The sequence below is a fragment of the Pogona vitticeps genome, chromosome 2 (assembly GCF_051106095.1).
Source record: "Pogona vitticeps strain Pit_001003342236 chromosome 2, PviZW2.1, whole genome shotgun sequence".
NCBI lineage: Eukaryota > Metazoa > Chordata > Lepidosauria > Squamata > Agamidae > Pogona > Pogona vitticeps.
The window spans coordinates 20,254,829-20,277,993 of NC_135784.1; the positions used below are offsets into that span (position 1 = coordinate 20,254,829).

Genomic DNA, 23,165 nt, shown 5'->3' on the forward strand with positions numbered 1-23,165 from the left:
AAAGCGTCCCTTCCGGTCTTCTTTTACTTCTTCCGGACAGAAAGCGGGCCTTCGGCTGCTAGAAAGGCTGCCTGGGATCCGAGGAACGGCTTGCAAGAAGGAGGGAGGGTGAGTCGGGGTTGGAGGGGGGAGGGAACTGGGGGAGACTGGGAGGGAGGGGAGGGGCGGGAGGGGGAGAGAAGGAGGGAAGGGCCCCCCAACTCCGAGGCCATCCGAGGGAAGGGAAGCCCCCCCAAGACCGGGCAGAAGAGGCAGCCGGAGGGGAGTCCCAAAGCAAGGGCTGTTTGCGGCCCAAGCCTTTCTGCTGCCTGAAGGGCCACATCCACCCCCCCCCTTCTTCCACCTCTCCTGCCCATAAAAGGGCTGATCCTGCACCTTCCGAGCCACTTCCAGGGGGGGAGAAGGTTCCCCTGTTTGGCTCCCTTGGAGGGCGAAAGGGTGGCGCTTGGTGGGCCCCCCATTTAATGGAGGACACCTTCAGCCAACAACTCATTAGATCCCGAAACTCTGGGATCCCCTCGCCTGGGATCCGAGGCTGGTTCCCTCTTGGCTGACCTTCCACAGGGGGATGAAGGCCATCCTCTCCAGGCAGGCTTTCCTTGAGGGACCGACTGGTGGGTCTGAGAGGGAACTTTCAAGGGATTCTGATGGCTTTGAAATGTCTTTTTAGTCTTGGGTTTGATTTACAATCTTTAATCTATTGTTTGTTCCATTTTTAAAAGGTCTCTGGATACTTACTGTTGTTGCTTCTAAATATTCTTTTTCGTGATGTAAATCACCTTGGATCCTATTTAAGCACATAGATTGGATAAAATTATTTTAAATAATAAATAAAATAATTAATAAATACAGGAGGGAAATTATGAGCTGTCTATGTAAAGGATTCTGTTTGATGCAGATTTGTCCTGTTCTAGTCAGGAAATTAGACTAGCCGCCCAGAATAGACTTCAGTCTAAATGGGTATAAATTTAATGAATAAAAATGAAATAAATGAACTTGTACCTGGTGAAATATGTAGTAGAACAGTCACCTGCTAAAGATCTCTTCCTGAATAAGCAGGGAATATTTTTATGAGATTATTTTTCAAAACCAATTGAATGTAAAACAATGACTGTAAGAAACCAAAATACAAGTGAGTGTTTCACAAGATTGTGTAGATGTTCTGAATGGAGGCACTGCTTTGATTGATGCCTAGCCTTTTAAAAGCCAAGCAATGGTTGCCTGAGGATTTTTTTCCACATCAAAAGGAGCTCTGTGAACACCTAATATTAAGGCAGCAAAGTATAAAAGAAAGTCAGAGGAAAGGCTTATGTTTTGGCTTAAGGTGAAGAATGAATCTGAATAGTTAGAAAGGGATCAGGAAAAAAGGGAAGATGGCCCCACTACTGAGTCTCTGACGGTCTCAAGCCCGTTGGTCTGTTCCTCTCAGGTGAACGGACAAGAGCCCCATCCTTCTGTCTTCCCTGTTGGAGATGAGACTTGGTTGGTTTCCCTTTGTAGCATTTTTTTTTGGTCTGGCACATGCTCACTTGGGAGTGTCTTTGCTTTGCAGAGCTTCAGTCATGTCGTCTGTTAAGGAATTTATTTGCTCAGCAGGAGGACAGTGGTTCGAAGACTGCGTTGGAAGTATTGTTGAGTAAAGAGTAAAATGGCAGACCAACACACTCCTCTCCCCAGAGCAGGAAGAGACCCAGATATTATGCAGGTAACTAGCCTTGGGACGTGCTCTGAAAGAACGGTGGAGAAGGTCCTAGATGAGGAGATGCCCAGCTCTGATATGCAGTGCCAGAAATTCAGGAAATTCTCCTACAAGGAGGCTGATGGTCCTCGAGAGGTTTGTACCCGACTCCACCACCTTTGCCGTCAGTGGCTCAAGCCAGAGCGACACACAAAGGCTCAGATCCTGGACCTGGTCATCTTGGAGCAGTTCCTGGCCGTCCTCCCCCTGGAGATGTCGAGCTGGGTGAGAGAATGTGGAGCCGAGACCACTTCCCAGGCGGTGTCACTGGCAGAAGGTTTCCTGGGTCTGAGTCAGGCAGAAGAGAGAAAGCAGGAAGAGCTAGAGGTGAGAGCAATCCATGCCAGGGCCTTAGAATCGAAATGGGGAGCCCATGACCCCTGCACTCGCTCCCTGTTTGAGGCTGTTCTGCTGGAATTTATTCTTTCTGGTCCTTGAAAGGAAGATGTGGGGTCCGTGTTCATTTTATTTTGAAGCTGAATACGCGTCCCCAAAATTGGGGAGACCCTCTTCCACTTTAAAACAGCATGCATCCTCCTCATTTGCATAGTTTTCCTATGCCACTGCACTCAATCCAGCCCTGTTGTAGGTGCAATGACACAATATGATGCCTTTCGGTCGGTTCCAGTGGGGATGGCCTTTTCTACTCCAAAGCGTAAGAAAATGAGGAAAGAAATCCTACAAATTTTACCAATTCTCAAATGTTTTTCTTAGAAAATCTGTGGAAGATGTTTCTTCTCTTCCAGGTCCCTTTCTCATCCGCTGAGATCTTTTCCTCTTTGTTTTCTTTTCTCCCTTCTCACTGAATGTCACGGATCCTCAGTTGGGAAATCTCTCTGCAGAAAATCAGCCCGATTTCCGCAGAGCAGAGGAACCTCAGCAAGACAGTAAACAGGATCCTCAACAGGAAGAGATCAATCAAGGGAATGAAGGAGGTGTCAGTTTTATAGGTGAGGCTTTGTGCTAGAAAGTTGTGTGTTTTTTAATGTGGGAAAGGAAAGACGGGCCTGTGTATGTTTTCTCCCTGACTTTTTAGCTGGGGATGGAGTGACATTCTTCTTTTGTTCTTTCTATACTTCAAACCAAGCCTCTTTAGTTTTTCAGTTTTCCGAGACCTATTATATAGCAGCCATTTCCTTTGTTTCTGTCCAGGAGACCATGTGTGAAAAGATGCATTTTTCCCATCTGAAGCGGAAAACCTCTCAGGTGTAAATTTTGGATTGGGAGAGTGGTTCCGGTTCTGATAGGGTGTGGTAGTAGCATCTCTCTTTGTTGCTCCTTCACTCCTCATTTTTATCTAATTCCCTTTTTATATAGTGTTTATAGCTCAACAGTTTGGTCTAACTCCTTTCCACGTGGGTTTTACGTCATTTTTGATATAGTGCCTTTTGGTCAAACTCCGGCTGTGATTCTGACTGATTTTGAGATCATGGTTTCTGACACTAATACGTAGGTGTTGCCGTAAGAGGTCCAAAGAATTCATCCGTTTAATCAAGAAATGCTTTTTAATCTGATCAGGGAAAGAGACACCATCTCAACCGTCTATCCCTGGATTGAACTCCCAGCATGAACAGAAAAGGTTCTAAAACATAGGAAAGGGGAGTTCAACAACAACAGGGAGACAAATATGTGAGTCTGCAAGAAGGCAATAGGAAGGAGACACCCAGGAAGACCTCAAGGCCAGGGTGCCTGAATCGAAAGATGCCCTGACTGAGATGGGTGTGTCTGTTATACGTAAGCGTTTTTGAGAACTGTGCTCCCCCTCTGCCACTGTGTCTTTGCAACCCAGATAATGCTAAAAGCATTCAAGGGAAAGAAAACCATAGCACGGATTCAATTGATCTGGACACTACTGGCACATTGGAAATATCCATCTGGAATACCCCCCCCCCCCCAATGCTATAGAATTGGTAGAGAATGATCCCCAGCCGCCAATGGAGTGGGCAAAAGAACGCACAGAACCACTGGATTCTGAGGAGAGGAACCTCTTGGACTGTCTCCATGCTTTACTTTATGAAGTATAAAATGCCCTAATTAACAGATTTGAGCTTTTAAAGGGCCACCTGATAGAAATAAGGACAAGGAAGGGAGGATTAAATGACCACGAGAAACTTCACTGGGACAGAGAACACTCAGACACAATAAATCTAAGAACGGATCCATCTGCTTCTGAATGACAATCCATCAATGGTGGTGGAAGGTGGTGGACCCCTCTTTTCAAAATCCTCCAAGGTAAGCTTCAGCAGTTTGTGGACCGAGAACTCCCAGAAGTACAAGCTGGATTCCGAAGAGGCAGAGGAACTAGAGACCAAATTGCTAACATGCGCTGGATTATCGAGAAAGCCAGAGAGTTCCAGAAAAATATCTACTTCTGCTTCATTGACTATGCAAAAGCCTTTGACTGTGTGGACCACAGCAAACTGTGGCAAGTTCTTAAAGAAATGGGAGTGCCTGACCACCTTATCTGTCTCCTGAGAAACCTATATGTGGGACAGGAAGCAACAGTTAGAACTGGTCATGGAACAACTGATTGGTTCAAAATTGGGAAAGGAGTACGACAAGGCTGTATATTGTCCCCCTGCTTATTTAACTTGTATGCAGAATACATCATGCGGAAGGCTGGACTGGAAGAAACCCAAGCCAGAATTAAGATTGCCGGAAGAAATATCAACAACCTCAGATATGCAGATGATACCACTCTGATGGCAGAAAGTGAGGAGGAATTAAAGAACCTTGTAATGAGAGTGAAAGAGGAGAGTGCAAAAAACAGTCTGAAACTCAACATCAAAAAAACTACCATCATGGCCACTGGTCCCATCACCTCCTGGCAAATAGAAGGGAAAGATATGGAGGCAGTGACAGACTTTACTTTCTTGGGCTCCATGATCACTGCAGATGGAGACAGCAGCCCTGAAATTAAAAGACGCCTGCTTCTTGGGAGGAAAGCAACGACAAACCTTGACAGCATCTTAAAAAGCAGAGACATCACCTTGCCAACAAAAGTCCACATAGTCAAAGCTATGGTTTTTCATGTAGTGACGTATGGAAGTGAGAGCTGGACCATAAAGAAAGCTGACCGCCGAAGAATTGATGCTTTTGAACTGTGGTGCTGGAGGAGGCTCTTGAGAGTCCCCTGGATGCAAGGAGAACAAACCTATCAATTCTAAAGGAAATCAACCCTGAGTGCTCACTGGAAGGACAGATCCTGAAGCTGAGGCTCCAGTACTTTGGCCATCTCATGAGAAGAAAATAGTCCTTGGAAAAAACCTTGATGTTAGGAAGGTGTAACGGCAAGAGGAGAAGGGGACGACCGAGGATGAGATGGCTGGACAGTGTCTGCAAAGCAACCAACATGAATTTGACACAACTCCGGGAGGCAGTGGAAGATAGGAGGGCCTGGTGTGCTCTGGTCCATGGGGTCACGAAGAGTCGGACACGACTAAACGACTAAACACACAAGGCTAAGTTCCCTTCCTCTTTGTTTCTACAGAAGAAGCAAAGATTGGAGAAGGCAGTGAGAGGAGAGAACTGCCACAATATTTTGTGTTTGTTTAGTCATTTAGTCATGTCCAACTCTTCGTGACCCCATGGACCAGAACAAACCAGGCCCTCCTGTCTTCCACTGCCTTCCAGACTTGGGTCAAAATTTTTTGCATTTTTTCCAGGGAGACTTCTCATGAGATGGGAATAGTATTGGAGCCTCTGCTTCAGGATCTGTCCTTCCAGTGAGCACTCAGACTTGATTTCCTTTAGAATTGATAGGTTTGTTTTCTTTGCAGTCCAGGGGACTTTCAAGGGTCTCCTCCAGCACCACAATTCAGAAGCATCAATTCTTCGGCGGTCAGCTATCTTTATGGTCCAGCTCTTACTTCTGTACATCACTGCAGGTAAAACCATAGCTTTGACTATTCGGAATTTTGTTGGCAAGGTGAGGTTTCTGCATGTTAAAATGCTGTCTAGGTTTGTCATCACTTTACCTCCCAAGAAGCAGGCATCTTTTAATTTCGTGGCTGCTGCCTCCATCTGCAGTGATCATGGAGTCCCAAAAAGTAAAATCTGTCACTACATTAAAAAGCTGAAGTGTTAACTTCCCCAAAAGGTCTGAACCTGCCATCTGAAGATGGTTGGTGGGTATCCTACAGAGGAATCCGTTGCAAGCATGTACATCTGAGTTTGTTTGTTTTCATTCTTAAAGGTCCTAATGGATCCACATGATTATTAACTGCATTCTTCAACAAACTACTGTCAAATCAGAGGCACCATCTGTGTCCCACACAAATCCTGGGAGTGGGTTTGGGAAGCATCCCACGTAAAAATCATGCAGATCTCGGAGAATCCATACTGAATGATCTGTGTTTTTAGTGCACATGCAAAGCCATGGACTGAAGAAGGACTGTTGCTTTCGGTGTTGCCCTTTGTGGGCACAGTCGGGACCTGCCATCTGACCATGGTTTGGTGGGGATACTACATAGGAATGTGTTCCAATCATGAATTTATTTTTTTTATTTATTTATATTTATATTTATTGTTGTTGTTGTTGTTGTTGTTGTTCTTATTGTTGTTGTTGTTGTTGTTGTTGTTGTTTACTTGTTTCTGTTGCAAAGCTCCAACCAGACTGGTTTTCGATGGAAAAGGACAAAGAGGCAAACCGAGAGGCCAGGTGGGAGTTCCTGGCGCTGAATGGAGCTGGGAAGGAGGAAAGGAGGCTGTGGGTGGGGGAAAATCCCAGTGATTTCTGGGCAAGGGAGCCCTGGATCCCTTCCCTCGAACCCCGGAGGGAGCCAGATGCCGGGGCTGGAGAAGCCAAACCTCCCCGCAGTTCTTCTTTTGGGACACCAGAAAATGAGGGGTTAAACGCACCGAGTCCCATTTCCTAGAAGGGAGTCTTGGAAGTGTGAGAGGCGTCAGTCCCCATAGAAACGGTCCCATTTGAAAAAGCGTCCCTTCCGGTCCTCCTCTTTTTCTTCTTCCGGACAGAAAGCGGCGCTTCGGATGCTGGAAAGGCTGCCTGGGATCCGAGGAGCCACATGTAACAAGGAGGGAGGGTGAGTCGGGGTTGGAGGGGGGGAGGGAACTGGGGGAGACTGGGAGGGAGGAGAGGGGCGGGAGGGGGAGGGAAGGGCCCCCGAACTCCGAGGCCAGCCGAGGGAAGGGAAGCCCCCCAAGACCGGGCAGGAGAGGCAGCCGGAGGGGAGCCCCCAAGCAAGGGCTGTTTGCGGCCCAAGCCTTTCTGCTGCCTGAAGGGCCACATCCACCCCCCTCCTTCCACCTCTCGTGCCCACAAAAGGGCTGATCCTGCACCTTCCGAGCCACTTGCAGGGGGGGGAGAAGGTTCCCCGTTTGGCTCCCTTGGAGGGCGAAAGGGTGGCGCTTGGTGGGTCCCCCATTTAATGGAGGACACCTTCAGCCAACAACTCATTAGATCCCGAAACTCTGGGATTCCCTCTCCTGGGATACGAGGCTGGTTCCCTCTTGGCTGACCTTCCAGACGGGGATGAAGGCCACCCTCTCCAGGCAGGCTTTCCTTGAGGGACTGGCTGGTGGGTCTGAGAGGGACCTTTCGAGGGATTCTGATGGCTTTGAAATGTCTTTTTACTCTTGGGTTTTATTTACAATGTTTAATCTAGTCTTTGATTCATTTTGAAAACAGATCTGGATGCTTACTCTTTTTTTTGCTTCTTCATTTAGTGATGTAAACCCCCTTGGATCCTGTTTAAGGAGATAGGTTGGATAAAATTATTTTAAATAAGTAAATAAATAAAATACTAAACAGACATAGGAGGGAAATTATGAGCTGTCTACGTAAAGGATTCTGTTTGTTGGAGAGCTTTATCCTGTTCTAGTCAGGAAACTACACTCGCTGCCCAGAATAAACTTCGATGTAGATGGGTGGGGTATAAATTTAATTAATAAAAATAAAATAAATAAACTCCTAGCTGGTGAAATATGTAATAGAAACGTCACCTGCTAAAGCATTCTTCCTGAATAAGAAGGTAATATTTTTACGAGATTATTTTTCAAAACCAATTGAATGTAAAACAATGACTACGAGAAACCAAACTAAAAATGCGAATTTCACAAGACTGTGTAGATGTTATGAACAGGTGCACTGCATTAATTGATGCCTAGCCTTTTAAAACCAATCAATCAATCAATCAGACCTTTATTGGCATAGACAAGACAACGTATAAAAGGAAAATTAAAAGAGGAGTGCAGTTTGCTGGTCTTTGTTGCACAGGGTTGTAACATAGTGTAGAAAGGATGCTACGCTCGCAGATACATCCTGTAGAGAGTCACTCAACATAAAATAAACTTTATCAGCTTCAGAGAGGCCTGATTTGTTTTTTAAAATTGGTTCTAAAAGTTGGATACGAGGGACAGTATACTTGGGACACCCTAATAGGATATGGGAAATTGAATCGATACAATTTTGTTTACATGAACAAAGCCTATCTGCGTGGGGGGTCCTTAAAAATCTGCCAGTCAGGACTGCAGATGGCATCACATTAAACCGGGCCAATGAGAACGCCCTCCGGTGCTGGGGGTTACTTAGTGCAGAAAGATATGAGGCTATATGTCCAAATTTGCAAGGGAGAGACAATTTCGCTGGTGAACAAGTCTTGTTAGCCGCATTATAAAGATTTTGTTGCTCAATATCCAGGACTCTTCGTTTGATTATTTGGAACGTTTCAGAGGCAGACAGCATATAAAAAGAGTCCAAGCATAGACCCAAAGCACTAATTTTTTTCTCGATGATGGCAAGCCAGTTGGAGGGGGACAAATCTTGAAGTAATTGAAAAATGAGACTATTTGGATCAGGGTCGTTATGAAGTCTCAGCCAGTATTTGAAGGTAATCAACCAGGCTCTAGATTCGATTGAAGTCTGTCCAGTTTCCAGGCAAAGAGCAGCGTAAGGAACGCAATTAGGCAGCCCTAATATTTTACGAAGAAATTTTGACTGGATACACTCAATAGAATGGTCGAATGAGCTAATCCATATAGGGCAACCATATAAAATTTGGGCCTGAACTTTAGCGTTAAAGACCTTTATGGCTGCAGGGATGAGTTGGTTGCCAGTATTGTAGAAAAACCGGGAGACTGCAAAGGCGCTGGAAGTGGCTAGATTTGTAACAGAATTACGGTGTTGTGTCCAAAATAAGTTATATTGAAAGTTGATACCAAGGTATTTGTAATGCTTAACCTGTTCTATTATGTTACCATTGATTACCCATTTTAAGGGTCGCCAGGATTTGGAGAAAACAAGAATTTTTGATTTTTCGCAGTTTAGTAGAAGCTTGTTTTGGTTGAGATATTCGAGGCACCTGGTAAGTAGGCGTTTCAAACCCACACGGGTGCGGGAAATTAGAACGGCATCATCCGCGTAAAGGAGCAGAGGGACTTGTAGGGAACCGATTTTATTTGCTCAGGAGGACAAGAGTGGTTCGACAACTGTGTTGGAAGTATTGTTGAGTACAGAATACAATGGCAGACCAACACACCCCTCTCCCCAGAGCAGGAAGAGACCCAGATGTTATCTGGGTAGCAAGCCTTGGGGCATGCTCTGAAAGATTGGTGGAGAAGGTCCTAGATGAGGAGATGCCCAACTCAGATACGCAGTGCCAGAAATTCAGGAAATTCTCCTACGAGAAGGCTAATGGTCCACGAGAGGTTTGTACCCGACTCCACCACCTTTGCCGTCAGTGGCTCAAGCCAGAGCAACACACAAAGGCTCAGATGCTGGACCTGGTCATCTTGGAGCAGTTCCTGGCTGTCCTCCCCCTGGAGATGTCGAGCTGGGTGAGAGAATGTGGAGCCGAGACCACTTCCCAGGCGGTGTCGCTGGCAGAAGGTTTCCTGGGTCTGAGTCAGGCAGAAGAGAGAAAGCAGGAAGAGCTAGAGGTGAGAGCAATCCATGCCCAGGGACTTAGAATCTGAAATGGGGAGCCCATGACCCCTGGACTCGCTCCCTGTTTGAGGCTGTTCTGCTGGAATGTATTCTTTATGGTCCTTGAAAGGAAGATGTGGGGTCTGTGTTCATTTTATTTTGAAAATGAATAACCGTACCCAAAATTGGGGAGACCGTCTTTCACTTTAAAACAAGGTGCATCCTCCTCATCTGCATAGTTTTCCAAGTAAATTTCAGGTTTACCTTTACTCTTGGCACTGCACTCAATCCAGCCCTGTTGTAGCTGCAATGACACAATATGATGCCTTTTGGTTGGTTCCGGTGGGGATGGCCTTTTTCTGCTCCAAAGGATAAAGAAAATGAGGGCAGAAATACTACAAATTTTACTAATTGCTAATATTTTTCTTTAAAAATCAGTGGATGATGTCCCTTTTCTTCCAAATCCCTGTCTCATCCGCTGAGATCTTTTCCTCTGTCTTTTCTTTTCTACCTTCTTATTGCATGTCACGGATCCTCAGATGGGAAATATCTCTGTAGAAGATCAGTCTGATTTCCGCAGAGCAGAGGAACCTCAGTTCAACATCAAACAGGATCCTCAAGAACAAGAGATCACTCAAGGGAACGAAGGAGGTGTCAGCTTTATAGGTGAGGCTTTGTGCTACAAAGGTGTGTTTTTCCCCCCTGTGGGAAATGTTTATCCTGTGACTTTTCAGCTGGGGATAGAGTGACATTCTTCTTTTGTTCTCTCTATATTTCAAACCTACCACTTGGTTTTTCAGTTTTCCAAGACTTATTATATAGCAGCCAGTTCCTTTGTTTCTGTCCAGGAGACCATGTGTGAAAAGATACATTTTTCCCATCTGGAACGGAAAACCTCTCAGATGTAAATTTGCGATTAGGATGGAGGTTCTAGTTCTGATAGGATGTGGTAGTAGCATCTCTGTTTCTCCTTCACTCCTCATTTTTATCTAATTCCCTTTTTATATAGTGTTTATAGCTCAATAGTTTTGTCTAAGTTATTTCCATGTAAATGTTGTGTCATTTTTTATATAAAGCTTTTTGGTCAAACTCCGGCTGTGATTCTGAGTGATTTTGAGATCATGGTTTCTGACATTAAATATGTAAGCGTTGCCATAAGAAGTCCAAAGAGTTCAGCCTTTTAATCAAGAAACTTTTTTTAACTTATCTGACCAGGAAAAGAGACGCCATCTGAACAGTCTATCCCTGGATTGAACTCCCAGCATGAAAAGAAAAGTTTCTTAAATCATAGGAAAGGGGAGTTCAACAACAGCTGGAAGACAAATATGTGAGACTGCAAGAAAGCAATAGGAACGAGACACCCAGGAAGACCTCAAATGCCATGGGTGTCTGAATCAAAAGATGCAGTGACTGAGATGGGTGTATGTGTTGTAAGCGTTTTTGAGAACTGTGCTCCTCTTCTGGCGCTGGAGCTTTGCAGGCCAGCTGATACTAAAAGCATTCAAGTGAAAGAAAATTGTAGTACTAATTTAATTGATCTGGACACTACTGGCACTATTGGGGGGAAACCTCCATCCAGAAAATCCTCCTAGTGTTATAGAATTGGTAGAGAATAATCCACAGCCACCAATTGAGTAGGCAAAAGATCCCACAGAACCCTGGATCCTTATTAGAAGAACCTCTTGGACTCTCTCCATGCTTTACCTTATGAAGTACAACATGCCCTAATTAACAGATTTGAGCTTTTAAAGGGCCATCTGATAGAAATAAGGGCAAGGAAGGCAGGATTAAATGACCACAAGAAACTCCACCGGGACATGGAACGCTCAGAAACACTAAATCTAAGAACAAGGAAGCTGCTGGTTCAGAACCTCAGAGCAGAAAGACACAAACTTGGCAATGCCAGTCACCAGAGAGAAGAAATCTTGTATGGAGCAAGACTACCCTAGAGGATACTTTGAGTGATGAGAGACCCCTACTTTAAAATCAGTCACAACTGTTCCTCCTATTCGGTCACAGACAAAAGAACCGGATATAGGAGAAAAAGAGGCTTCTGAAAGGGATCTAGAGGGATCTGAAAGGGGTCTAGATTGGGAAGATACATATTGCACAAAATCAGTCCATAGTGGAATTAAATCCCCTGTTGAGTAAGCTTGCTCCAGAAGGGGTTCCTAGTGATCTGACTCCTACTCCAAACCCAGAAATGATGTCTTCATCTACCGGGACCCAAATGAGAGAACTGGATAAGGAGGAAATTGGCTCCCCTGAGAGAGTCATTGAGAAACTAAGGTGCTCATTAAACCCTGCCTTTCCCATGATGTCCATGATGTAAGCAGACAGAACCCATCTATGGGGCTGATTGAATCTGCAGAGGAAGATATGATTTTTGTTGAGGCATTGGGGGGGGGGGGGAAAGAGACCAGGTCCCAGAAAGAAGCAGATCCTCACCTCATGAAAGAACAGTAGCCTACTTCTCTAATATAGAGGCTCGGGGAAACAATTTTCCAACTTCCTGCTTGTTTACCCACTGTGGGCAAACCAAGTAGTTTTTTCAGAGAGTGTTACCGCCCCCCCCCTTAACCCTGCTGTGGGAAAGAACACATTCAGCTCAGATGCATCTGCTTCTGAATGATTTTTAATCCATTAACAAGATCTCTCGCTGACATTTATTTCCTGGAACATTATGGACTGGTAAGGGAAGGTGGCAGACCCCTCTTTTCAAAACGTTATCAGGGAATATGACACAGGACTCCGCCAGGAGACCTGGGAGAAGGAAGAGTTGGAGCTAAACGGTTTTGTAAGCTATCCATCAAAACCTGATTCCAGCTCCAGAGGAGGTCGCTCTAAAGGAGGCCTTGGCATCCTGATTTCTAATAAATTTGGAGCCATCCACATCAGCTTAGTTCCAAATCTCTATATCCTAAGGCAATATTCATTATTGCAGAGGATTTCAATGTACACTTAGGTGCTAATGAGGAAACTTTATATCCCCACTTTCATTGGGTTATTAGATTCAGATGATTATATATTGGGCGTAAGTTGTCGACAATCCAAAGATAAAATATGGAATTATGCAGGATATTGCTTTACTCAGTTCAGAAAAAAGAGGGATCTCCTAATATTAAATGACTTTATGAAGGGAGACGGTTCTGGAGAATGTACTCATTTCACTAAGAGGGGTGGCAGTGTGATCTACATAGCTATCTTGCATTCTGCGTATTAATATATTTGCCCAATTTGAAATTGATAATACGTATTACAGAAAGTGATAATTTATGTCTGGCACTGACACTAATACACCCTCCTCGATTTGAATTACAATTGTACTCCAACAAAAATTTAGAGGTGATACAAGGAGATGTGCAAGTTGTATCTGAAGGCCTTAGGAATGGACCTCAACAGATGGGAAATCTTGACATCTGAGTGTTCAGCCTGGAGGCAGGCGATGCATCACCGCCTCTCCCATTTTGAAGAGACCCTTGTCCAGAAGGCAGAGGCAAGGAGGCAGTCCCGAAAGCAGCAAAATCAGGGAACTGGACAGGGGACAGACTGGATTTGTCTTCTGTGTGGAAGGGACTGTCACTCACATATTGGCCTTCTCAGCCACACTAGACGCTGTTCCAGGACCTCTATTCAGAGCACATTACCATAGTCTCTCTAGATTCTAGACTGAAGGATGCTTTCGTTTATTTATCTTTCTAAGACCTATGGCTAATGTAAATAAAATGATGTTTCACATCACTTTCAAATAAAAAAGAAGTTCCTAAGCAAGCAGTAGTTTAGCTGTCAGGTTGCAGCACCCCAGTGCTTTAGCCCCTTCTTCAGCTCTTGCACAAAACCTCCAGACCTGGTAACCTTGAGGGATCAGAAAGGAAGTTGACTCTTCCAGGGTAAGACATACCTTTCCACAAGGAAAAATAAATTTAGGATGGGAGAGATACTGACATACATCTGTATACAGTCGTGGCCCGCTTAACGATTACTCCGTATACCAACGAATCAACGATGATGTTTTTGTGATCGCAGTTGCGATGAAAAACAATGTTTTAAATGGGTTTTTTTCGCTTTGCGAAGATCGGTTCCCTGCTTCGGGAACTGATTCTTCACATTACGACGATCAAAACAGCTGATCGTCGGGTTTTCAAAATGGCCGCTGGGTGCTCAAAATGGCTCCCCGCTGTGTTTCTGGACGAATTCCTCACTGTACAGGCACTGAAAATGTCTGACCCTATGGAGGACTGTGAGTTTTTAGCACATTGGAATGCATTAACCGGGTTTTAATACGTTTCAATGGGTTTTTTATTTTGATTTACGACATTTTAGCTTTACAGCGATTTCGCTGGAACGAATTAACATCGTTAAGCGAGGTATCACTGTATAGCCTTGCATGCTTCAGTGAGTGGTACTCGTTTTTCTGTTATTTATCCTATATACCTTTTGAGATGCCGGTCTCTCTTTTCCTAACCATGTGTACTCTCTACAGCTAATGTTTGAAGAATTTAGCTTAACAGTTAGGAAGAAGGTAGGAAACACGGGGTGGAGAAGGGGAAAGAAACACAGAGGAAGGCAATGACTTCAGGGCAGGTGGAGAGAGACAAGGAACACCCCCACCAGATTTTGCATTCAATTTGTACAATGTGGGTTAAAACAAAGACAGAACTTGGTTTGTTTAGTGGTAATTAATAAATAAAAAGGTGATCCAGAATAAAAAAATTTTTTTTGCACAGCAGTTAAACTCTAGTATCTGGAAAAAAAGGAGAAATCATAACATTTGGTGTTTTTTAATTGTTGGAGAAATTCTTTTACTCAATAAAAAAATTAAAAGTCTCAGTCTTCTTCCCTCTTGGAATATCATTCACTCACAGTTTCCTGAAATGGCAGATTTTTTAGTATGTGAATGTATGCCTTTAACTGCGGTGGGAATCCTCAGGTGCTAAACAAAGACTTTAGTATTTAGTCCATGTTTTTAGGATTATGATCTTCTCTTGAGAGGAGCTTCTAGGACTGGCTTCTCAACTCTTTCGTCTCTCCCGCAGGGGCCGGCGCGAGGCCAACGACAAGTAGTCCTTCATCTCTTCCTTGCTGTGGAGACGCCGATCTGGTAGGGCAAATGCCTTGTATATTTCGATTATATACTGTATATTATGCTTACAATTTATGCCTCTTGGAGTTTCTGTGGTTTCTTTAACTGCTTATTTAATGTACTACTATTATATTTTTGAAACAGAATAGTGTATGACACTTAATGGGGCAGAGAGAATGAGTGAGAGTGTATTGTGTGTCTGGTGTGTGTGTTTGTGTGTGTGTGTGTGTGTGTGTGTGTGTGTGTTTTAATTCTTTAAGGTATTTTTAATCATAGTTAATTCCTTTTTAATGTATAATTTATGCTGTTTTTAACTCTACGTTTTCCCCATGGTGAGCTGCCTTGAGTCACGTCCTCGGGAGGAAGGCAGCCCACAAGTATTGGGTTGTTTGAGCTTTTCCAAAAGTGAAGGTGGAGACACCAGGAATTACTTTCCCATCTCTCCTCCCAAAGCCCAGATCATTCTAGCATTTATGTATTTATTTATTCATTCGATTTATACCCTACCCCCCTAGACAGCGTCTACTCGGGGCGGCTTACAAAATTGTAAAATCATTAAATAACAATAAAAACATCACAATCAAAAATAAACAACATTCATAGTCATAAAAATCATTTGAACAATAATATAGCATGATCAAGATGGGGAATCCAAGAACATAAAGAAAGAATTCAGGAATTGACATGAGGGAAAGCCTGTGTGAAGAGTCAAGTTTTTAAATGGCTCTTAAAAACACCCAGCGAGGGAGCCAGGCGGATCTCTGATGGAAGGCGGTTCCGTAGTGGAGGGGCCACTGCGGAGAAGGCCCGGTTTCTTTCTTTCCGGGCCTCTCTCGGCGTTAGGCCCCTCAACCGACCCTCCTGGCTATGCCGAGTAATTCGAGTAGATCTGGGTTTGGAGAAGGCGATCTGCCAAATACCGAGGTCCCAACCCATTTAGGGCTTTATACGTCATCATTAACACTTTGAAGTCGATGCGAAAGCGAATGGGCAGCCAGTGTAAGGCAGCCAGAATGGGAGAGATATGGTGGTGTTTTCTCACCCCACTAAGAAGTCTGGCCACCGCGTTCTGCACCATTTAAAGCTTCCGCATCAATCTCAAAGGTAACCTCATGTAGAGCGCATTGCAGTGGTCTAATCGTGAGATTACGAGTGCGTGGATGGGAGTAGTGAGGGCCCCCCATCAAGGTAGGGTCGCAGTTGGGCAATCCGCCACAGATGACAACAGGCGGAGTGGGCCACGGACGCCACCTGGGTTTCCATGGTAAGTGCCGGGTCCAGATGTATCCCCAAGCTGCGGACCTCACTCTGTGTGGTGAGAGACAACCCCCAAAGGGAGGGAGTCTCCCAAACCGCCAATGGGGGGGGGCACCCACCCTCAAGACCTCTGTCTTGTCTGGGTTCAGCCTCAACCCATTCAGCTGCATCCATTGCAGTACGGCCTCCAGGCAGCGCTGAAGGGACAGAACGGCATCCACTGAAGTACGTGAAAAGGAGATGTAAAGCTGGGTGTCATCAGCATACTGATGGCACGACGTCCCACAGCCTCTTATGACCCCACCCAGCGGCCTCATATAGATATTAAACAGCATTGGGGAGATAATCGACCCCTGTGAAACCCCACGGTTCAGAATCCACGGGGCCGAGACATTCTCCCCAATCTGTACTCTCTGGGGACTGTTCTCCAAGAAGGAACGGAGCCATGCAAAGACCAGGCCACCAATTCCCAGCTCAGAGAGCCTCCCTAGGAGGATACTGTGGTCGACGGTATCAAAGGCGGCTGAGATATCAAGGAAAACCAATGAGGACGTATTGCCCCTGTCGGCCTCCCTCAGCAGGTCATCCAACTGTGCGACCAGTGCCGTTTCTGTACTGTGGCGCGGCCTGAATCCCGACTAAAATGGATCCAGAGCGTTAGTTTCATTCAGAAGCGCCTGAAGCTGATCAGCAACCACCCTCGCTACCACTTTGCTAAGGAAGGAAACATTGGAGAGAGGCCTATAATTGCTGATTTCGTCGACCGCCAAATTTGGTTTCTTCCTAATGGGCCTAATGAGTGTCTCCTTAAGGGCAAGAGGAACCTTGCCCTCCCGGAGAGACCCATTAATTATCGCTGTGGCCTGTTCCGTTGTTATAGGCTTGGCTGCTTTAATTATCCTATTGCTGACAGAGGGTCCCTGGTTGCCTCAAGGAAGCTGACAAGGAGGGACGGTGGGTCACCAGTAGCCCTTTCCCTCCCCCTGTTCTATCCCGGCAACTGTGGTTTGGAGGCCTCTCTTCCTGGAGGGAGCATTTGGCCAAAGTGACTGGTAGCCCTTAGTAAATGTTCCCTCCAGTATTAAGTTGAAACCTATAATATGAGATCCACCAACTTCTCTTCAGTTGTTCCTTGGGATTGAGGAGGTTATCTTTATTAATCCTATGAAGAAGGCCTTCTTTCTTTTCCATTTTTAGGGTCCAGTGACCTTTGAGGAGGTGGCCGTGCACTTCACCCAGGAGGAGTGGGCAATGCTGCATCCTGACCAGAGGGCCCTCCACCAGGAGGTCATGGAAGAGAACTGGCAAATGGTATCCTCTCTTGGTAAGGCTCTCTTCTTGTTTGGTTGACGCTAATCTCCATTATTACCAGTGCAATAACAACTAGCAACAATAACAGCAACAGTAGTGTTTCCATGGTAGAATGGTGTCCCAAATCGGTTTAGCCACTGCAATGTTGGCAGATTTGTTACTGCAGTGATCCCACGGAAAATAAAAGTAAAGCCATCAAAATAACAAGAAAATACAGTGGTGTCCCAAATGACGACGATAATCCATTCCGGGAAAATCGCTGTTAAGCGAAATCATCGTCATGCAAAAAGCCTTTCCCCGTTGGAATCCATTGAAACCCATTTAATGCATTCCAATGGGGAAATTACCTCGTCGTCCAGTGAAGATCGCCCACAGGGAAGCCATTTTCCTAGCGCTGATCAGCTGTTAAATGGCTGCCCTGCGAAGCATGGGTCCGGAACACACAGGGCAGCCATTTTAAGAACCCGGCGATCAGCTGGAAAAATCGTCGACTTGAGAACAAACGGTTCGCGAAGCATGGACCTATTCAACGTCCAGTGGAACTCCCCCATTGGAATGACTGTTTTGCAAATCGCTATAGCGATCGCAAAAAGTCACCGTCCTGCGGATTCATCATACAGCGGTGTCCTCATCTAGCGAGGTACCACTGTAATAGTAAACCATATTAAGCTAAAACAAAATCTGTATTAAGATTTAAAGTCCTCATACAGTCCTAATTCTGTATAAAGACCTTGACCTGGACCTTATAAAGAGTATAATGTTGGTACCAGGAGTCCATGGAGGAAATCAGGATATTTCTCTTAGCTTTCTTAAATAAGTTTATAGATGTGATGGAAAATTAAAAGCGGAAAAAGAACAATGTATTATAGTATTTGAAAGACTGACAATTTCGTCTTTCCATTAGAGATTTCTTGCCTCAATATCTACATCTTTAAAAACGGCTCGTTTTTTTTTCATCTTTAGATTTGTTGATCTCTCTAGTTCAGCCTTTTTTACATTTGTTGTCCTTTCCTGCAGATGAATGGAGGGAGAAAAATGTACGCCCCAGATATGAAAAGACATGTACACAGAAATTAGAGGTTGCCGGACATCCGAGAACCCACACAGAAGAAACTTGTACCAAAGAGAAGCCGTACAAATGCATCATATCTGGAAAATATTTTCGTCTGATGGTAGCACGGATGGTTCACAGAAGGGTCCGCACTGAAAAGAATAGCTTTTTCCGCAAAATGTCTGGGAAATGCTTAAACTCCAAGGCAGGCTTTCTGGGCCATCGAAGAGTTTCCACAGGAAAAAAACTGTACAAATGGCAAGTGGGTAGGAAATATTTTGTTCATGATTCAAACTTTAAGAACCATAAGAGAATTCACACAGGAGAGACACAGTACAAATGTCAGCAATGTGGGAAATCTTATGCGCAGAATTCACAGCTCGTGAGTCATATGAAGTTCCACAAGGGAGAGAAACTATACAAGTGTCAGGAGTGTGGAAAATGTTTTGTGTGGAATTCACACCTTGTGAGTCATATAAGGATCCACACAGGAGAGAAACCCTACAAATGCCAGACTTGCGGGAAATCTTTTGCTCAGAATTCACACCTTCTGATTCATATGCGAGTTCACACAGGAGAGAAACCCTACAAATGCCAGGAGTGTGGGAAATGTTTTGCTCGGAATTCACACCTTCTGCGTCATATAAGGATCCACACAGGAGAGAAACCCTACAAATGCCAGACTTGCGGGAAATCTTTTGCTCAGAATTCACAGCTTGTTGGTCATATGCGAGTTCACACAGGAGAGAAACCCTACAAATGCCAGGAGTGTGGGAAATGTTTTGTTCTGAATTCAGGACTTGGGAATCATATGCGAGTTCACACAGGAGAGAAACCCTACAAATGCCAGGAGTGTGGGAAATGTTTTGTTCTGAATTCAGGACTTGGGAATCATATGCGACTTCACACAGGAGAGAAACCCTACAAATGCCAGGAGTGTGGGAAATGTTTTGTTCTGAATTCAGAACTTGGGAATCATATGCGACTTCACACAGGAGAGAAACCCTACAAATGCCAGGAGTGTGGGAAATGTTTTGCTCTGAATTCATACCTTCTGCGTCATATAAGGATCCACACAGGAGAGAAACCCTACAAATGCCAGGAGTGTGGGAAATGTTTTGCTCAGAATTCACATCTTGTCAGTCATATGCGGGTTCATACAGGAGAGAAACCCTACAAATGCCAGGAGTGTGGGAAATGTTTTGCTCAGAATTCACAGCTTGTCAGTCATATGCGGGTTCATACAGGAGAGAAACCCTACAAATGCCAGACTTGCGGGAAATCTTTTCCTCATAATTCAGAGCTTGTGAGACATATGCGAATTCACACAGGAAAGAAACCATACAAGTGCCAGGAGTGTGGGAAATGTTTTGCTCAAAATTCACAGCTTGTCAATCATATGCGGGTTCACACAGGAGAGAAACCCTACCAATGCCAGGTGTGTGGGAAATATTTTGCTCGGAATCCACAGCTTCTCAGTCATATGCGGGTTCACACAGGAGAGAAACCCTACAAATGCCAGGAATGTGGGAAATGTTTTGCTCGGAATGCACACCTTGTGCGTCATATGAGGATCCACAAAGGAGAGAAACCCTACAACTCCCATAATTGTGGGAAAAGTTTCACTTCGAATTCACCAGTTATGAGTAATATGAGGATCCACACAGGAGAGAAACCCTACAAATGCCAGGAGTGTGGGAAATGTTTTGCTCGGAATTCAACGCTTGTCAGTCATATGCGGGTTCACACAGGAGAGAAACCCTACAAATGCCAGGAATGTGGGAAATGTTTTGCTCAGAATTCAACGCTTGTCAGTCATATGCGAGTTCACACAGGAGAGAAACCCTACAAATGCCAGGAATGTGGGAAATGTTTTGCTCAGAATTCAACGCTTGTCAGTCATATGCGGGTTCATACAGGAGAGAAACCCTACAAATGCCAGGAATGTGGGAAATGTTTTGCTCTGAATTCACAGCTTGTCAGTCATATGCGGATTCACACAGGAGAGAAACCCTACAAATGCCAGGAATATGGGAAATGTTTTGCTCGGAATACACCGCTTGTCAGTCATATGCGGGTTCACACAGGAGAGAAACCCTACAAATGCCAGGAGTGTGGGAAATGTTTTGCTTGGAATTCACACCTTCTGCATCATATGAGGATCCACAAAGGAGAGAAACCCTACAAATGCCTGGAGTGTGGGAAATGTTTTGCTTGGAATTCACAGCTTGTCAGTCATATGCGGGTTCACACAGGAGAGAAACCCTACAAATGCCAGGAATGTGGGAAATGTTTTGCTTGGAATTCACACCTTGTATATCATATGAGGATCCACAAAGGAGAGAAACCCTACAAATGCCAGGAGTGTGGGAAATGTTTTGCTTGGAATTCACACCTTCTGCATCATATGAGGATCCACAAAGGAGAGAAACATTACAAATGATAGGAGTGTGATGTTTCACTTAGAATTCACAGCTTCTGAGACATAAGGGAGTCCACACAGGAGAGAAACTATACAGATGCCAGGCGTGTGAGAAATGTTTTGGTCAGATTTCACAACTTGTGAGTCATAAGATTGTCCACACTGGAGAGAACTCACAGAATTGCTAGGAGTGTGGGGATTGTTTTGCACACAGCTCAACTCTTGTGAGGCATAACGGGGGTCCGCACAGGAGAGAAACCAAATAAATGTCAGGAGTATGGGAAACGTTTTGCTGACAGTTCAGAGCTTGTGAGTAATCAGTGTCTCCACATTGGAGAGAAACCATACAAATGCTAGGAGTGTGATATGTGTTTTGTCCAAGTCTGAAGCATAAAGGAATCCATACGTGGAGGAACACCTGGCTCAGTTTATTCATTTATTTATTAATTTACAATATTTCTACAGCACCTTTCTCCTTGAAAAGGACCAAAGGCAGCTTACAACAGTCGAAGACAGTATTCAGAGATTGGAACAATGAGTGTACAACAGTGGTTGACATCATTAGACAGAGCTAAAAATACATATAAAGAGGCATCTCATTAAAAGGGCATTTTAAAGCTAAGAACTATATGTGTACAAATATTTAAAAGGGAGGGGAAAAGTCACTTTGAGAATTAGAAAGCCCGAAACTGGAAAGCACAATAATAATCCCTCTAAAAATCACACATACAGGTGGCTAAATTACCGAGGGAAGGCTTGCCTGAAAAGGAAATTACTGAGGGAAGGCTTGACTGAAGAGCAAGATGGGACCAGATTGGCCTCCTGTGGGAGGGAGTTCCAAAGTCTGGCAGCATCCACAGAGAAGGCCCGTTCCTGTGTTCCCATCCGATACAGTGTTGAGGGTGGGGGGACGGAGGGAAAAGCCTCGCTTTGTGATCGTAAACCCCAGGCCAGCTCATAATGGGAGATTGCTTGTAGGTTAAAACTAGCAGTGCCGCATTCAGCAATGTGGCTGCTGTGTTTTGGATCTGCTGAGGCTTCTTGACACTTTCCATTGGCAGCCCCACATAAAGTGTGTTGCAGTAATCCAAGTTCTGTGATTACGTATTATCCCCTGTCTATGAAGGCTTGACGGTATTTATTTATTTATTTTATTTACAATATTTTTAGCCGCACCATTGCCAATGGCTTCTGGGCGGCGTACAACATTAAAACCTAAAAACATTAAAAACATTTTAAGAAACAGTATAAAATACCATATATTAAAATATTTCTTAAAACAATTAAAACATTAAAAGTAATTAATTAAAATGCTGGGTGAACAGAAAGGTCTTTGCCTGGCGCCGAAAGGCCAAGAGTGTCGGAGCCAGGCGGATCTCTCTAGGGAGGGTGTTCCAAAGTTGGGGGGCAACAACCGAGAAGGCCCTATTCCGACATGCCATCCCCTTCACCTCTTTCAGAGATGGCACCTTCAGAAGGGCCTCCTGGCCTGATCTTAGAGGACGGGCAGGCACATACGGAAGAAGGCGGTCCTTTAGGTAACCAGGTCCTAAGCCGTTTAGGGCTTTATATGTCAAAGTAAGCACTTTGAATTGGGCCCGAGCAGCAACCGGCAGCCAGTGTAAATTTTTCAGAACCGGCGTGATATGAGTCCGTGCGGCGGCACCACTTACCAGCCGCGCAGCCCGGTTCTGAGCCAGTTGCAGTCGTCGGACCGTCTTCAAAGGCTGCCCCACGTATAGCGCATTGCAGTAATCCAGTCTGGTTGTTACCAGTGCATGAGTGACTGCTGCCAGGCTCCGCTCATCCAGGTAAGGGCGAAGTTGATATATTCTCCGCAGCTGTAAGAAGGCACCCCTGGACACCGAGTCCACCTGGGCTTCCAAGGTCAGACTGGGGTCATTTGTGCTTGGGGTGTGCCGGGTCACACCATTCCAGCAGAAAATAACTCCTCATGCAGGACGAAACCTCTGATAAAGGTCCAGTCACCCCAACTTAGCTGCTTTCTACATGGTACCTTCTAAAATCAGACCATGATCCAAGATGGGTAATAGGAAGAGTGTGATTGCTTCAGATCCTTCCTTCCTCAATTACTTGCCTTGCACAATATTTTTATAGACAAAAATCTCGGGGGCGGGGAGAGTCCCAACAAATGTATGGGGTTTTGCCATAAGGATACAGTCCTGCCCCTTCCACTAAAATATTGGGATTAAAAACGTCCTATGCTAGCGTGGTGGATTAGGCTGATGGTGAGAAACCTGAGGGAAATATTCGGATCGTGAGAAGGCCATCCCCATTCTGAGAAGTGGAATTTTTAGCAGATACATGGAGTAGAAGAACAGTACCTTAAAACCCAACCTCTCAGTCCATTAGAATTACAGCGAGAAAAGTATCCATTGCAGAACTCCAGATACTGGG

The 23,165-nt window shown here is 44.8% G+C and overlaps 1 protein-coding gene across 2 annotated transcripts; it reads left to right on the top strand.

Annotated features, from left to right (window-relative positions):
* Window positions 1–21,162, top strand: LOC140703990 (uncharacterized). 2 transcript variants are annotated; one of them, XM_078388214.1, is made up of 6 exons: window positions 1–108; window positions 1,597–2,065; window positions 2,562–2,688; window positions 14,660–14,724; window positions 17,161–17,287; window positions 18,292–21,162. In XM_078388214.1, the coding sequence occupies exons 2-6, from the start codon at window positions 1,649–1,651 to the stop codon at window positions 20,766–20,768; spliced, it is 3,213 nt and encodes a 1,070-aa protein (XP_078244340.1). In that variant the 5' UTR covers window positions 1–108; window positions 1,597–1,648; the 3' UTR covers window positions 20,769–21,162. The 2 variants fall into 2 exon arrangements, with proteins under 2 accessions (XP_078244340.1, XP_078244341.1); XM_078388215.1 differs by lacking the exons at window positions 1–108; window positions 1,597–2,065; window positions 2,562–2,688 and adding exons at window positions 6,855–9,637; window positions 10,163–10,289.
* Window positions 21,163–23,165: the final 2,003 nt, after the last annotated feature.

Bases quoted from the DNA above. Each gene is read 5' to 3' on its own strand.
- LOC140703990 (XM_078388214.1), top strand. From the start codon at position 1,649: ATGGCAGACCAACACACTCCTCTCCCCAGAGCAGGAAGAGACCCAGAT. The intron at 14,725-17,160 runs GTAGGGCAAATG...TTCCATTTTTAG, and splicing joins GCTGTGGAGACGCCGATCTG to GGTCCAGTGACCTTTGAGGA. The intron at 17,288-18,291 runs GTAAGGCTCTCT...CCTTTCCTGCAG, and splicing joins GCAAATGGTATCCTCTCTTG to ATGAATGGAGGGAGAAAAAT.